This window comes from Rhinopithecus roxellana, chromosome 7 (assembly GCF_007565055.1).
Source record: "Rhinopithecus roxellana isolate Shanxi Qingling chromosome 7, ASM756505v1, whole genome shotgun sequence".
Lineage (NCBI taxonomy): Eukaryota > Metazoa > Chordata > Mammalia > Primates > Cercopithecidae > Rhinopithecus > Rhinopithecus roxellana.
In genome coordinates, this window is record NC_044555.1 from 62867741 (window position 1) to 62881858 (window position 14118).

Below are 14118 nucleotides of genomic sequence, written 5' to 3' on the forward strand. Positions count from 1 at the left end.
AAGCAAAACAACTAAACCAAGACATGTTTAAAAAAGGTTTGAAAAGAAAGCTGTAAGGAAACACGAGGGGAGGGGTTGTTAGATATGAGTTCTAAATTTATTTTCAAATAATCAATATGTCAGTATGTTCAATTCTTTACCTTCTACTTTTAAACTTCCTTATAAAGCAACCTTTTTCTATAACCTGCTCCACCCTGACTCATTTCAATCATCTGCTCCACCCTGACTCATTCCGATTACTTGCTCTGTCATAACCATTTTTCCTGCCAAACCACTCACTCTGTCACTCTTTTTAAATTAGCCAGTCAGAATTAGTTTAGCCTGTGCAGTCTAACCCTAGCCAATAGGGGAATGACACAGCAGCAGGGGCCATGTGCGTCAGGGATAAGAACCCCTTCCTCTCCCTTGTCCAAGTGTGTGCTCACCATTGCTCCATGTGTAAGCATGCACCCTTCTATAGAAGTAACTTGTCTTGCTAAGAATTAAAAGGAAATTTTATATTCGAGTGCTATTTCTTTTGCGACACCAAAACTTTATATATAACATTTAGTAGCTCTATGTTGGCTTGTATGTAACTCTACAGTTGTATTTTTCCCATCAAAATAGGGGAAAACATAATTCCTGATCCTTTGCTGACTGCAGTGCTTTGCTTTTTAGAGTGGTGTCTCACATAACTGCTAATTGGCATAAAACATTATCTCAGCAACAATCACACAGAATAAAATACACATATTTTTTTCTAACAACAAAATTTTCATCTTTGAAAGTGATTGTATTGACTTTATAATCACAAATCCGTAATCTGAAAACAAAATTAATGGGAGTGTGGTAATTTTTAATATAAAAAGGAGTTATCATTTGGAGAAATATATCAAGAAATATTTATGAATGAAATGATATAATGTCCTTGATTTTCTTCAAAATAATGTATCAGGTAGAAGGTGAGAAAGTTTGCCATGAGGTAATAATTTTTAAAGCTGTGAGATGACAACATGAGAATTTATATGTTTTGAAATTGTCCATAATTAAGAAACAATTCATGCCCCCAAAATGTAATCAAGGTAGAATACAGAAGATCATTTTTTTTTTTTTTTTTTTTTTTTTGAGACGGAGTCTCGCTCTGTCGCCCAGGCTGGAGTGCAGTGGCTGGATCTCAGCTCACTGCAAGCTCCGCCTCCCAGGTTTACGCCATTCTCCTGCCTCAGCCTCCCGAGTAGCTGGGACTACAGGCGCCCGCCACCTCGCCCGGCTAGTTTTTTGTACTTTTTAGTAGAGACGGGGTTTCACCGTGTTAGCCAGGATGGTCTCGATCTCCTGACCTTGTGATCCGCCCGCCTTGGCCTCCCAAAGTGCTGGGATTACAGGCTTGAGCCACCGCGCCCGGCCCAGAAGATCATTTTACACATAGTTTAAACACATAAATATTGAAAAAAAAATAACTTTAGTTGTTTTACATTTATTGTTGAATTTAGTATAAAGTTTTAAATTCCATAAGTCTTTTTTGTGCTAGTAATCAAAAGAAATTGAGAATCAATTTTAGTTTATTCTTCCTCACACTAATAGCTTACATAAGAAGTCAGTTTTTTGCCACTCTGAAGGGAAGGACCTTGAGCAAGGTACAGTGCTGTGCTGGCTAGAGGTCTGACCCGGCACACTGCCAGCAGTGGTGGCTACATGGGTGCTTACATCACCACACCCCCAGTTCAAGGTGGCTCAGCACAGAGAGGGAGACTCCATATATTTAGGAGAAAGTAAGGGAAAAGACCAAGTGTCTCTGTCGGTAATCCAGAGAATTCTTCTGGATCTTATCCAAAACCACCAAGGCAGCACCTCTACTACTCTACAAAAACCACAGCCTTATTGGGCTTGGGATGCAAGTCCCAATTCTATTGCTGGGTATATACCCAAAGAAAGGAAATAAGTATGTCAAACAGATATTGTACTCCCATGTTTGCTGCAGCCCTGTTCACAATAGCTAAGATTTGGAAGCAACCTACATATCCATCAACAGATAAATGAATAAAGAAAATGTGATACATTTACACAATGTGGTACTATTCAGCCATAAAAAAAGAATAAGATTCTGTCATTTGCAACAACATAGATGGAACTGGAGCTCATTATGTTAAGCAAAATAAGCCGAGCACATAAAGACACGCTTTGCATGTTCTCACTTATTTGTGGCATCTAGAAAACAAAACAGTTGAACTCATGGGCATAGAGAATAGAAGGATGGTTACCTTCTATTCTGGAAGGTAATGGTAGTGGAGGCCAGGGATGGGAGGTAGGAATGGTAAATGAGTACATAAAAATAGAAAGAATGATTAAAGCCTAGTATTTGATAGCACAACAGGGTGACTATAGTCAATAATAATTTAAGTGTATATTTAAAAATAACTGAGAGTATAATTGGATTGTTTCTAACACAAATAATAAATGCTTGAGGAAACAGATACCCAATTTTCCATGATGTTTTTATGCATTGCATGTCTGTACCAAAATATCCTATGTACCCCATATACACCTACTATATACCCATGAAAATTAAAAATAAAAAGTAAAATGTGCTTCTCTCAATTATACTATATTTTAAGTAGATTACAAAAGCTTGCCTGGTAACTTTTTCCAGTATTTAAATAACACTATTGTTGGATGACGTGAGCTTAAGAAAATATTCATCACTCTTGATGAGAGAATACATAAATACAAAAATACATAAATATTTTATTGCACAGAAAAAGGGTAAACAGAGATTTGAAAAAAAGTCTAGGAGAATGTGTACACTTGATTTATGTGAAGGAAACATGGTTATTCTATTCTTAGAAATGTTAACTGGCAATGCAAAAATGACTTAAATTTAATTTCCAAAGTTAACTTTATTCATAACACTGCTTTTGGCAATGAAGATCTTACGAGAACTTCCTCATGGTCATGAGAATAGCATTGGGGAAACTGCCCCCATGAGCCAATCACTCCCACCAGGTTCCTCCCTCAACACCTGAGGATTACAATTTGAGATGAGAAATTTAGGTGGGGACACAGAGCCAAACCATATCACCGGGCCCCTGACCCCTCCAAATCTCATGTGCTTTTCACATTGCAAAACCAATCATGCCTTCCCAACGGTCCACCAAAGTCTTAACTCTTTCCAGCATTTATTCAAATGTCCAAGCCTGAAGTCTCATCTGAGGCAAGGCAAGTCCCTTTTGCCTATAAGCCTGTAAAATCAAAAGGAAGCTAGTTACTTTCAAGATACAATACAGGAATTGGGTAAATTTTCCCATCTGAGTGGAAAAAGAAATTGGCCAAAACAAAGAAGCCAGAGGCCCCATGCAAGTCCAAAACATGCCCAGGCAGTCATCAAATCTTAAAGTTCCAAAATCTCCTTTGACACCACATCTCACATCCAGAGCATGCTGATGCAAGGATTGGGCTTCCACGCCCTTGGACAGCTCCACCACTGTGGCTCTGCAGGGCACAGCTCCGCAGTCGCTTTCACAGGCTGATGTTGAGTGCCTACAGCTTTTCCAGGTGCACTATACAAGCTGATGATGGATCTACCCTTCCGAGGTCTGGATGATGGTGGCCCTCTTCTCACAGTTCCGCTAGGCAGTGCCCCGGTGGGGACTCTGTGTGCGGGCTCCAAACCCACATTTCCCCTCTGTATTGCCTCACTAGAGTTCCTCATGAGGGATTCACCCCTGCAGCAGACTTCTGCCTAGACATCCAGTCATTTCCATACATCCTCTGAAGTTTAGGCAGAGGCTCCCAAAGCTCAACTCTTGTCTTCTGTGCTCCTGCAGGCCCAACACCATGTGGAAGGTGCCAAGGCTTGGGGCTTGCACCATCTGAAGCAACTGCCTGAGCTCTCTACCTTGGCCCCTTTTAGCTGAAGCTGGAGCTGGATCAGCTGGAATGAAGGGCACCATACCCTGAGGCCGCACAGAGCAGCAGGGCCCTGGGCCCTGCTCATGAAACCAGTTTTCCTTCTTAGGCCTCTGGGCCTATGATGGGCGGGGCTGTTGTGAAGATCTCTGACATGCACTGGAGACATTTTCCCCATTGTCTTGGCTATTAACATATGGCTCCTTGTTGTGTTTGCAAATTTGTGCAGCCAGCTTGAATTTCTCCTCAGAAAATGGGTTTTTCTTTTCTATCTCAGCCTGGACTTCATTATCCATATCACTATCAGCATTTTGATCAAGACCATTCAACAAGTCTCTAGGCAGTTCCAAACTTTCCAACATTTTCTTGTCTTCTTCCAAGCCCACCAAACTGTTCCAACCTCTGCCTGTTACCCAGTTCCAAAGTTGCTTCCATATTTTCAGGATATCTTTATAGCAGTACCCCATTCTGCCAGTACCAGTAATCTATAGTAGTCCATTCTCACACTGCTATAAAGATACTGAGAATGAGTAATTTATAAACAAAAGAGTTCTGCACGGCTGGGGAAGCCTCAGGAAACTTCCAATCATGGCAGAAGGCAAAGGGGAAGCAAGGCATGTCTTACATGCAGCAGGAGAGAAAGTGCAAGTGAAACTGTCACTTTTAAAACCATCAGATCTTGTGAGAACTCCCTCACTATCAAGAGAACAACATGGGGGAAACTGCTCCCATGATCCAATCACTCCCACCATGTCCCTCCCTCAACAGGTGGGGATTATGTTCAAGATTAGATTTCAGTGGGGACACAGAACCAAACCATATCACTCCTCTTTCACACTCTTCATTGGATAAAATGGGTGATTTGACAAGCAGTAAAGAGGTACTGTGGCCACTGCTAGACTAGAACTCTCCATGAGAGAGTCACAGTCTCCTACTACGAGTGACAGAGTCATCCATTTGAAATCCTTCTAGAATAAAACATGGAATGAAGGTATTTCAGCTTTGAAGCATATGGACTCAATCACAAAATAATTATCAGGAGAGCATTTAGGATCAGTGATGATTCCCATTGCTCTGTGTGCTAGTTTCTGAACGAAATGAAGCTGATTCTCTTGTTGAACATTAAATGCAGAATATGGACCCTGAAAATTGTCTTTCATATCACCCCTACCCTGCACCAACAGACTCGAAAATTCAGTGGGGAGACTTATGGATCGCGTTTGAGAATTGCTGGTCTACATAAGCCAAAGAGGTGTCTGTAACCAGTAAACAATTATTTGGGACTTCTGTGCAGCAAATTGTTAAGAGATGGAGGAAGGAAGAATATCTTCATGAGAAGTCACATAATTACAGTCAAGTTAGAAATAATCAGACACAGATAGCACCAGTTATTCAGAAAATTGACCAAGGAACAAGAGTTTTGGAGAAGGAGTAGGGTGCTAAATAAAATGTATTTTAATCCTACCAGGAAAGGCAATCCAAGCATCAGCTGTACTCTTATAGTTAAATGCTGATTATCCCCATTGTACAAGGATGGGGGACCAACACTTTATAAAGAAATGCCACCTAAAATGCAGACACAGTATGTAAATCAAGCATAATCCTAAAGTGTTGGTTAGCACATCAGAGGAGTGATAAAAAGCCTAAACTCCTCATCCCATCCACGAAGAGAGGCTTGGCAGCCTCCTGAGGAAAAGCTTTGTTCTATCTCAAACTATAGCCTCACATTTTTAAAAACAATTTACTTAAACTCATTTCCCAGCAGAAATTGAAAAACGAGCATTTGTTCTGTGAAGTTGCGTAGGAGAAAGTTGACCTTGCCAGAGGAAAGGGCTGTCCCAGGAACACTTGGCAAGAGAGGGCGGTAGTTTGTGCTGTTACGGAATCACAGCAGCTACTTTCTGCTTCTCTCTACATATCTTTGTGCTCACTAAAGCAGAGAGAGGCCATGAGATATTATATGACCCAGCAACCTCATTACACTGCATTTCATTGGAAACCTGACTGTGGTCCCACAGTTCTAGTTGAGCATCAGCACTGACATTGAATTCTGTTTCTGTATCATCTTGGGCAAAGGTTTTATATTTAGGATCACAGATTTCTCACGGGTACAATAACCATTCTTACCTCACAAAATTATGAGGATTCCCAAGAATGTAGGAAATCATCTAGTCTGGTACGGACTCATTAAATCATCTACTTCTCTGGTGACAGAGCTGAGACTGGCTTCCTCACCACCTTCTTTTTTTTTTCTTTTTTTTTGTGAGACGGAGTTTCACTCTTGTTGCCCAGGCTGGAGTGCAATGGCCCAATCTCGGCTCACTGTAACCCCCGCCTCCCAGGTTCAAGAGATTCTCCTGCCTCAGCCTCCCAAATAGCTGGAATTACAGGCGCATGCCACCGTACACGACTACTTTTTTGTATGTTTAGTAGAGACGGAGTTTCACCATGGTGGCCAGGCTGGTCTCAAACTCCTGACCTCAGGTGACCCACCCGCCTTGGCCTCCCAAAGTGCTGGGATTACAGATGTGAGCCACCCTGCCCAGCCCCTGGTCAACTTTATTAACCCGTACTCACTGTGGCCATGCTCCTTAACGCTCGGCCTCACAGAGAGCATTGAGGCAACATGCTGCCCAAAGGCATTTCACATTTGTAATTGGGAGTTGACCACACTTCCATTCTCACAGATACCTCCAACAATTTGTTCCTTTGCTTTCCTAGCCCATTTTTGTTGCTTCTTCCTCACTGTACTCCTTTCCAAAGGAGAAGAATGTGCTAAGCGCCGGCATGGTGTGCAGTGTGGGAAACACAGACAGACGTGGGAACCTCCTAACTCTGCAGACCTCACGGCTCAGTAGGGAAGACTGAATGGTACTATCTGTGGTACCACCTGCTTAGCCTCCCACTACCAGTCCTGGAACTAGCATTCCCCTTTTCTGGGGAACTGCTCCACACAAACACTGATTCCAGGTATGTGGTTCCAGGAGAGCTTTTTGTTACTACATGTCCCACCTTCCTCACCACAGCTGACTGGTTCTGGGATCAGATAGTCGTGATCTCTGCCCCTGTGCTTTGTGTTCCTGGCTTAAGGTTAGTTACCCAAGGACCAGCCTGATTTTATTCCGGACATCGAGACAGAAGGAAAACCTTTTTCCTTGATCTTCAAGAGTCCATGAGGGATTCTTCATTTTTCTTTTCCTTTTGGAGACTGCGTCTCTCATTCCTGTTGCCTACACTGGAATGCAGTGGGGATATCACGGCTCACTGCAGCCTCGACTTCCTGGGCTCAGGCCATTCTCCCACCTCAGATTCCTGAGTAGCTGGGACTACAGGTGTGTGCCACCATGCCTATTTTTCAAAATTTTTTGTAGAGGTGGGTTTCATCATGTTGCCCAGGATGGACTTGAACTCCTGGGTTCCAGCAATCTGCCTGCCTTGGCTTCCCAAAGTGCTGAGATTACAGAGGTAAGCTGCCATGCCTGGCCAATGAGGGATTTTAAATTTCACTCTCCAGAAGGAAAAAAGGAGAAGGATATATATATATATATATATATATATATATATGTGTGTGTGTGTGTGTGTGTGTGTGTGTGTGTGTGTGTGTGTGTGTATCCTGGAATGCACTCCAGTGCCATAAGCCTACAGGACCCTACAGGACCCTGTGGGTACAGCCTGTGGTTATCCAGTACCTTCTTTGACTAATTAGTTTGATTAATTAGAAGAGGCTAGCTCCTGTAACAAATGTTCCTAATCTCTTTAGCTTTTAAAGTAAATCTTTATTTTTTGTTTTTATCAAGGTCCAGTGCAAGTTGGTGGTGACAATGATGAGGGGACATTTTCCACACGTTATCCAAAGTTCCAGCCTCCTTCTCCAAATTGGATATGTTATATTGTAGGGTCTGTTCCTCCTCTTCACACAAGACATTGATTGCACAGGGTGTGTCCTATAAACTAGGCCTTATTTAGCCATACATCACTTATTTTCTTATTCCAATAGCCAGAAATCAGTACATGACCCCATGAAATCACAAAAGTAGTTCAAAAAATATGGTTACTTGTGGACCAAGATGAAAACAAATAAGCTTTGATGAAGTCATTCTGCCACAGTGAGTTTCTCTAATTGGAAGATTTGAAAAGTACTAGCAAGTTCATTTTGCTACAGACCTAAGCTTGTTCTTCAGTGAGCTGAGTCCTGTGCCTACTAATTGGTTTTAAATTCAGCAGGGAATACATGAGGATTAGTTATTGAGTACCTAAAACCGTGAACATAGAGGACTTTTCAAAGTAAATTTTAAAAACGGAGTCTTTACTCTGGTGTTTAAGCTTTGATCCTCAAAACATATCTGAAATCACATTCGCTATAATGTGGAGACATCTCTCCTGCAGAGAGAATTAAGCTTCAGGGTGCAGCAGACATGGATGAGCATTTAAAGGGAAGCTGACATCTACCTAGAAGACAGATTCACTAAAGTCTTCCAATGCCAGAGAAATGCCATGCTTTGGGCATTTGGAATAGTTCCTACTCTGCATGGGAGCTCTATACCTTTATCTCCAAAGGAGATGACCACTCCCTAATTGACACACTCCACCCTCCTGTTCATGGGAGAATCCTATTGGTCATGCAGACTCACCACTGTGCATTAGATCCATGCTCGTCACCGAGGCTAACCCAGTCCTTGATTCCAATCATGAACGGACAAACATTTTCTAGATATTTAGGGAAAGTGAGGAAGATGCACAAATATAACTAATTCTGGAGGAGGGAAAAAAGGATATAATACAGGAAACAGAAGAAAACGTTACCAGAACATACTCTCAGAGTTTAAGAAAGACAAGAGGTTTATAAAATGAGAACAAGCTGGCCGGGCGCGGTGGCTCAAGCCTGTAATCCCAGCACTTTGGGAGGCCGAGACGGGCGGATCATGAGGTCAGGAGATCGAGACCATCCTGGCTAATACGGTGAAACCCCGTCTCTACTAAAAAAATACAAAAAACTAGCCGGGCGACGAGGTGGGCGCCTGTAGTCCCAGCTACTCGGGAGGCTGAGACAGGAGAATGGCGTGAACCCGGGAGGCGGAGCTTGCAGTGAGCTGAGATCCGGCCACTGCACTCCAGCCTGGGCGGCAGAGCAAGACTCCGTCTCAAAAAAAAAAAAAAAAAAAAAAAAAAAAAAAAAAAAAAAAATGAGAACAAGCTGTCATAGAGGGGAACAATCAGGGGACAGGCGAAAGTCCTTGGACACTAGAAAAGTTACTGCAGAATTGACGTAGCGCAGAGGACTGACAGTGCTTAGTTCCCCGGGCCGCCCATGGAACTCAGCGCACTCCCCCACCCCCACCACCTGTCGGAAGGCCAGCGCGGCTCCGCACCACCCCACGCCTGCCCGACGGTTCGCGCCCGTCCCCCGATAACGGTCTCCACCGCCCACTTCGGGTCCCTCCGCAGAGCCTCCGACCACACCACCGCCTGGCTTGGAGGGCACCGCCCTCCGCCAGCGGCCGCCGTCGTCCACCATGGTGGTGCTCCGAGGCCCCCGCCGCCGCCGCCACTGCCCATGCCAACACCGCTACACGCTCCGGGCCCCTGGCGACCCCACCGCTTTCCCCTCTTGCTCCCCGCGCCCACGCTGCCGGCCCTGGGCCTGCTGTCACAGGTGCAACGGTACCACCACCCCAGCTGTGAGGCCGCCGTCAACACCCACATCACCCTGGAGCTCCACGCCTCCTACATGTACCTGTCCATGGCCTCCTACTTTGATCAGGACGACGAGGCCCTGGAGCACTTTAACCGCTACTTCCTGCGCCAGTCGCAGGAGAAAAGGGAGCATGCCCAGGAGCTGATGAGGCTGCAGAACCTGCGGGGTGGCCGCATCTGCCTTCACGACATCAGGAAGCCAGAGCGTCAAGGCTGGGAGAGCGGGCTCCAGGCCATGGAGTGCGCCTTCGACCTGGAGAAGAAAGTCAACAAGAGTCTCCTGGAGCTGCACCAGCTGGCCAAGCAGAACGGCGACCCCCACCTGTGCGACTTTCTGGAGAACCACTTCCTGAACCAGCAGGCCAAGACCATCAAAGAGCTGGGTGGCTACCTGAGCAACCTGCGCAAGATGGGGCCCCCACCGGAAGCAGGCCTGGCAGAGTACCTCTTTGACAAGCTCACCCTGGGCCGCAGCGAGAAAGACACGAGCCCAGAGGGGCCCCGCAGCCACGGGGTGCCTTCCCCGGGTACGGCCACCAGGCGGGGCGTCCATGTTGCCCTTTCAGAACGTTCTCTTCAGTTTTCTCCTCTCAGTTTTCCCGCTGTTGGCAATAAACTTACCTGTTCTCAAAGCAGTAAAGGTGCCCAGTTGATGCGTGTCTGCAACACTCTCACCTTTTAGGAATCCGGGCACATCCCCATGCAGGTTTAAAGTAGGTATCCAGCAGTCTCTCCACTCAGCTCTGCCCCATCTGCATGCAGCTCAGGATCTGCGGGGGTGGAGGGAAAAGGTATTCTATGGGTCCCTGGAAAACACATCAGTCTTCCCCTTATAAACTCTGAGGGCATGTGGGATGGGGTGGGGTGAGGTGGGGTAGGGTGGGGTGAGATGGGTGGGGTGGATGGGGTTGGGTGGGGTGTGCAGTCTTGGGCCATGGCATCTGTGGGTGCGTATGCATGGTAAGGTATAAAGCATGGTATGGAATTCATCCTAGTGGTTGCCTCTGGAGAAGAAGGGAAGGGAATGAGATTGGGCGGGGATAAAAATAATATAGTCTTTAACTTGACATGAAAAGTCATATTTTTAAAACATGCAAGTACTAAGAATTCTTGCTTCTGGGAAGCAAGATGGGGGCTCTGGTGGAGAGTATGCAGAGTACCTCTTTGGCAAGCTCACCCTGAGTGACAGGGATAATGGGACTGAGCCTTAGGCTGCCTTCCCCACAGATAGGGGGTGATTTCCTGCATATTGCCCTTCAATTGTACCATTTCTCCCATTAAAGCTGGTTAAAAAAAAAAAAAAACAGCTGAAAAGAAGGACTGAAAACATAAGGTCAAAGCTGAAGGTCAAATCTGTGATATTGAATATAGAGTAGAATAAATGTAAAGTAGAATAAATGCCCCCAAATGTCAAGGCAGTGACTGTCTGCTTTAAAGAATGTAGAGGGGTGGCCGGGCGCGGTGGCTCAAGCCTGTAATCCCAGCACTTTGGGAGGCCGAGACGGGCGGATCACGAGGTCAGGAGATCAAGACCATCCTGGCTAACATGGTGAAACCCCGTCTCTACTAAAAATACAAAAAATCTAGCCAGGCGACCTGGCGGGCGCCTGTAGTCCCAGCTACTCGGGAGGCTGAGGCAGGAGAATGGCGTGAACCCGGGAGGCGGAGCTTGCAGTGAGCTGAGATCGGCCACTGCACTCCAGCCTGGGTGACAGAGCGAGACTCCGTCTCAAAAAAAAAAAAAAAAGAATGTAGAGGGGTGGCAGAGAATTGAAGGTTCAGACCAGGTAGAGCCAGCGTAGTGCAGCTTGAGCTGTGATGGTGGCTGAAGAAATGAAAAGAGGTCGACAAGTTCTAGATGGATTTTCCACAAGAGGAGACAAACTTTACTCATGGACAGGAGGTGAGGAATGGGAGAGGGGGAAACATAATGTAGGTTCTGAAGTTTGGACCTGAAGACCTGGATTGATGATGGTGTTATTATCCCCCTGAGGATGGTTGCAGGAGTCCCCGGGGTGGAGGAGCGGGGAGTGCATGCCATGTAAAATCAGATTTTTATTAGACACCCAAGTGGAAATGTGAATCAAGGAGCTGCAAAAATGTCACATTTGGAAGTAGACATATTGGGGACATTTTATAGATGGTATTGAAGTCATGTGATTGGATGAGCTCACCAGAAAGAGAGTATAAGGGAGAGTATGACAAATCTAGTCCAAAGTGCAGGGCAGCTAACATTTAGAGGATGGTTGAGGTGTTTGAATACCCATAGAATTGCTGGTCCCACCTTGACCTTTATCTGCCCCAAGTTTATTATCTTATTCCCAATGTCTGCCCCAAGCTTATCTCAAAATCATCCTGTTCCTGTGAAGCTCAATGTGGCCTCTGGTTTCTCCTTTCAAGATACAGAGAAAAGTTTGCCTTTTACCTTTTCTTTATAGCTATGTATAGAAAGGTATTATTTTCTAGTAAGAAGAAGATTCCATATGGAAATGATACACCTGCTTCTCTATGATTTTTTTCTCATTCCCCTTTAAAAACTCTTCTCCTCTCTCAGTCCACTCTCTATTTGACCAAAGGAAACCTCTACCCATGTAAACCATAATGTTGTTCACGTCTGTTCAAAAATACTTAAAATATCTATTTTCTGTGCCACAAAAGAAAGCTACAAAGAAACAAGAAACAAAAAAATCTTGTTTCTTTTGTGGGCTACAAAGGTAAAAATAAAAAATTACAGACTGTATAATTTAGTCAGAGACACATGTGTAGCTCGCATCATTTTAAAGCTAGCGGATTGTTTTGGGCATTGTATTAGTCCGTTTTTCACGCTGCTGATAAAGATGTACCTAAGACTGGGCAATTTACAAAAGAAAGAAGTTTATTGGACTTACCGTTCCACGTGGCTAGGGAAGCCTCACAATCATGGTGGAAGGTGAAAGGTATGTCTCACATGGTAGCAGACAAGAGAAGAGAATGAGAACCAAGTGAAAAGGGTTTCCCCTTATCAAACCATCAGATCTTGTGAGACTTACTCACTACCGGTAGGACAATATGGGGGAAACGGCCCCAATGATTCAATTATCTCCCACTGTGTCCCTACCACAAAACATGGGAATTATGAGAGTACAATTCAAGATGAGATTTGGGTGGGGACACAGTCAAACCATATATGCATTTATTAAGATATGAACAAGTTTAGCTGTGCAATAATTATCTTCCACATTTCCATATTAGTGCACTTTAACACTTTTCTTAAAAATTAGGATTCTGGGCCGGGCGCGGTGGCTCAAGCCTGTAATCCCAGCACTTTGGGAGGCCGAGACGGGCGGATCACGAGGTCAGGAGATCGAGACCATCCTGGCTAACACGGTGAAACCCCGTCTCTACTAAAAAATACAAAAAACTAGCCGGGCAAGGTGGCGGCGCCTGTAGTCCCAGCTACTCGGGAGGCTGAGGCAGGAGAATGGCGTAAACCCCGGAGGCGGAGCTTGCAGTGAGCTGAGATCCGGCCACTGCACTCCAGCCCGGGCGACAGAGCGAGACTCCGTCTCAAAAAAAAAAAAAAAATTAGGATTCTGGCACTTTGAGTTCAGTTTCCAGAAAATGCTATTGTCTCTTTACTCATCTTAGTCAAACTTGGTCTTCTCGCTGTTTGTCTTTCTCTGCCTGCTGTAAGGACTTCTGAATGCTCTGACTTCGCCTCAGCTGTTACCTATTGAAATATACATGGCCCTTAACTGTTTTATGAGAAAGAACAGAGCAAGCATCGATTTTTGAGGTTTCAAACTTTAAATTGACTGAGGGGACTTCTTTCTGTTTTGGAGAGAAAATTTGGTGTAGTGTTTTCTTAACCTCAGATTGCCTGAGTTCAAATCCCATCTTAGCCACTCATTTTGGGTAAACTTGGGCAAGTTGTTTAACTTTTCTGTGCCTCAGTTTCTCCATATAGGGATAATAAAAGCATTAACCCCATAGGGTTGAGATTAATGCCTTAATATATGTAAATTACTTAGAGCAATGCCTGGCACAGTGTATGTTCACTTTCTGATACCCATGATTTATCACCATCGTCACCATTATCATCCTCTACTCTTTTTTTTAACTTCTATTTAGGTTCAAGAGAACAAGCGTAGGTTTTTATGTAGGTAAACTGCTGTCATGGACATTGTTGTATAGATTATTTCATCACCCAGGTACTAAGCCGAGTAACCAACAGTTATTTTTTGGCTCCTCTCCCTCTTCCCACCCTCCACCCTCAGGTAGGTCCCAGTGTCTGTTGTTCCCTTATTTGAGTCCACGTGTTCTCATCATGTAGCTCCCACTTATAAGTAAGAACATGTGGTATTTGACTTTCTGTCCCTGCATTAGTTTGATAAAGAAATGGGCTGGAAGCCATCATTCTCTTCCCTTATGTTTCTTTGTGGTCTTTATGCTTTGGGAAAATACTTCACTTCTACACTTTGCCACTGGGGGTCTCTCTTGCATGTCTAGTAATCAAGTCGCCCTGCGTACTGAGAAGGAAAAACCCTTAGAAGCTGGTTC

General features: G+C 44.6%; 1 protein-coding gene across 1 annotated transcript; it reads left to right on the top strand.

Moving 5' to 3' along the window:
* The first annotated feature begins 9297 nt into the window (after positions 1 to 9297).
* On the top strand, positions 9298 to 10232 carry LOC104662961 (putative ferritin heavy polypeptide-like 19). The gene is given in 2 exon segments (XM_030934814.1): positions 9298 to 10059; positions 10061 to 10232. Coding segments are annotated over 2 exon segments (792 nt in total). The 5' UTR covers positions 9298 to 9439.
* Positions 10233 to 14118: the final 3886 nt, after the last annotated feature.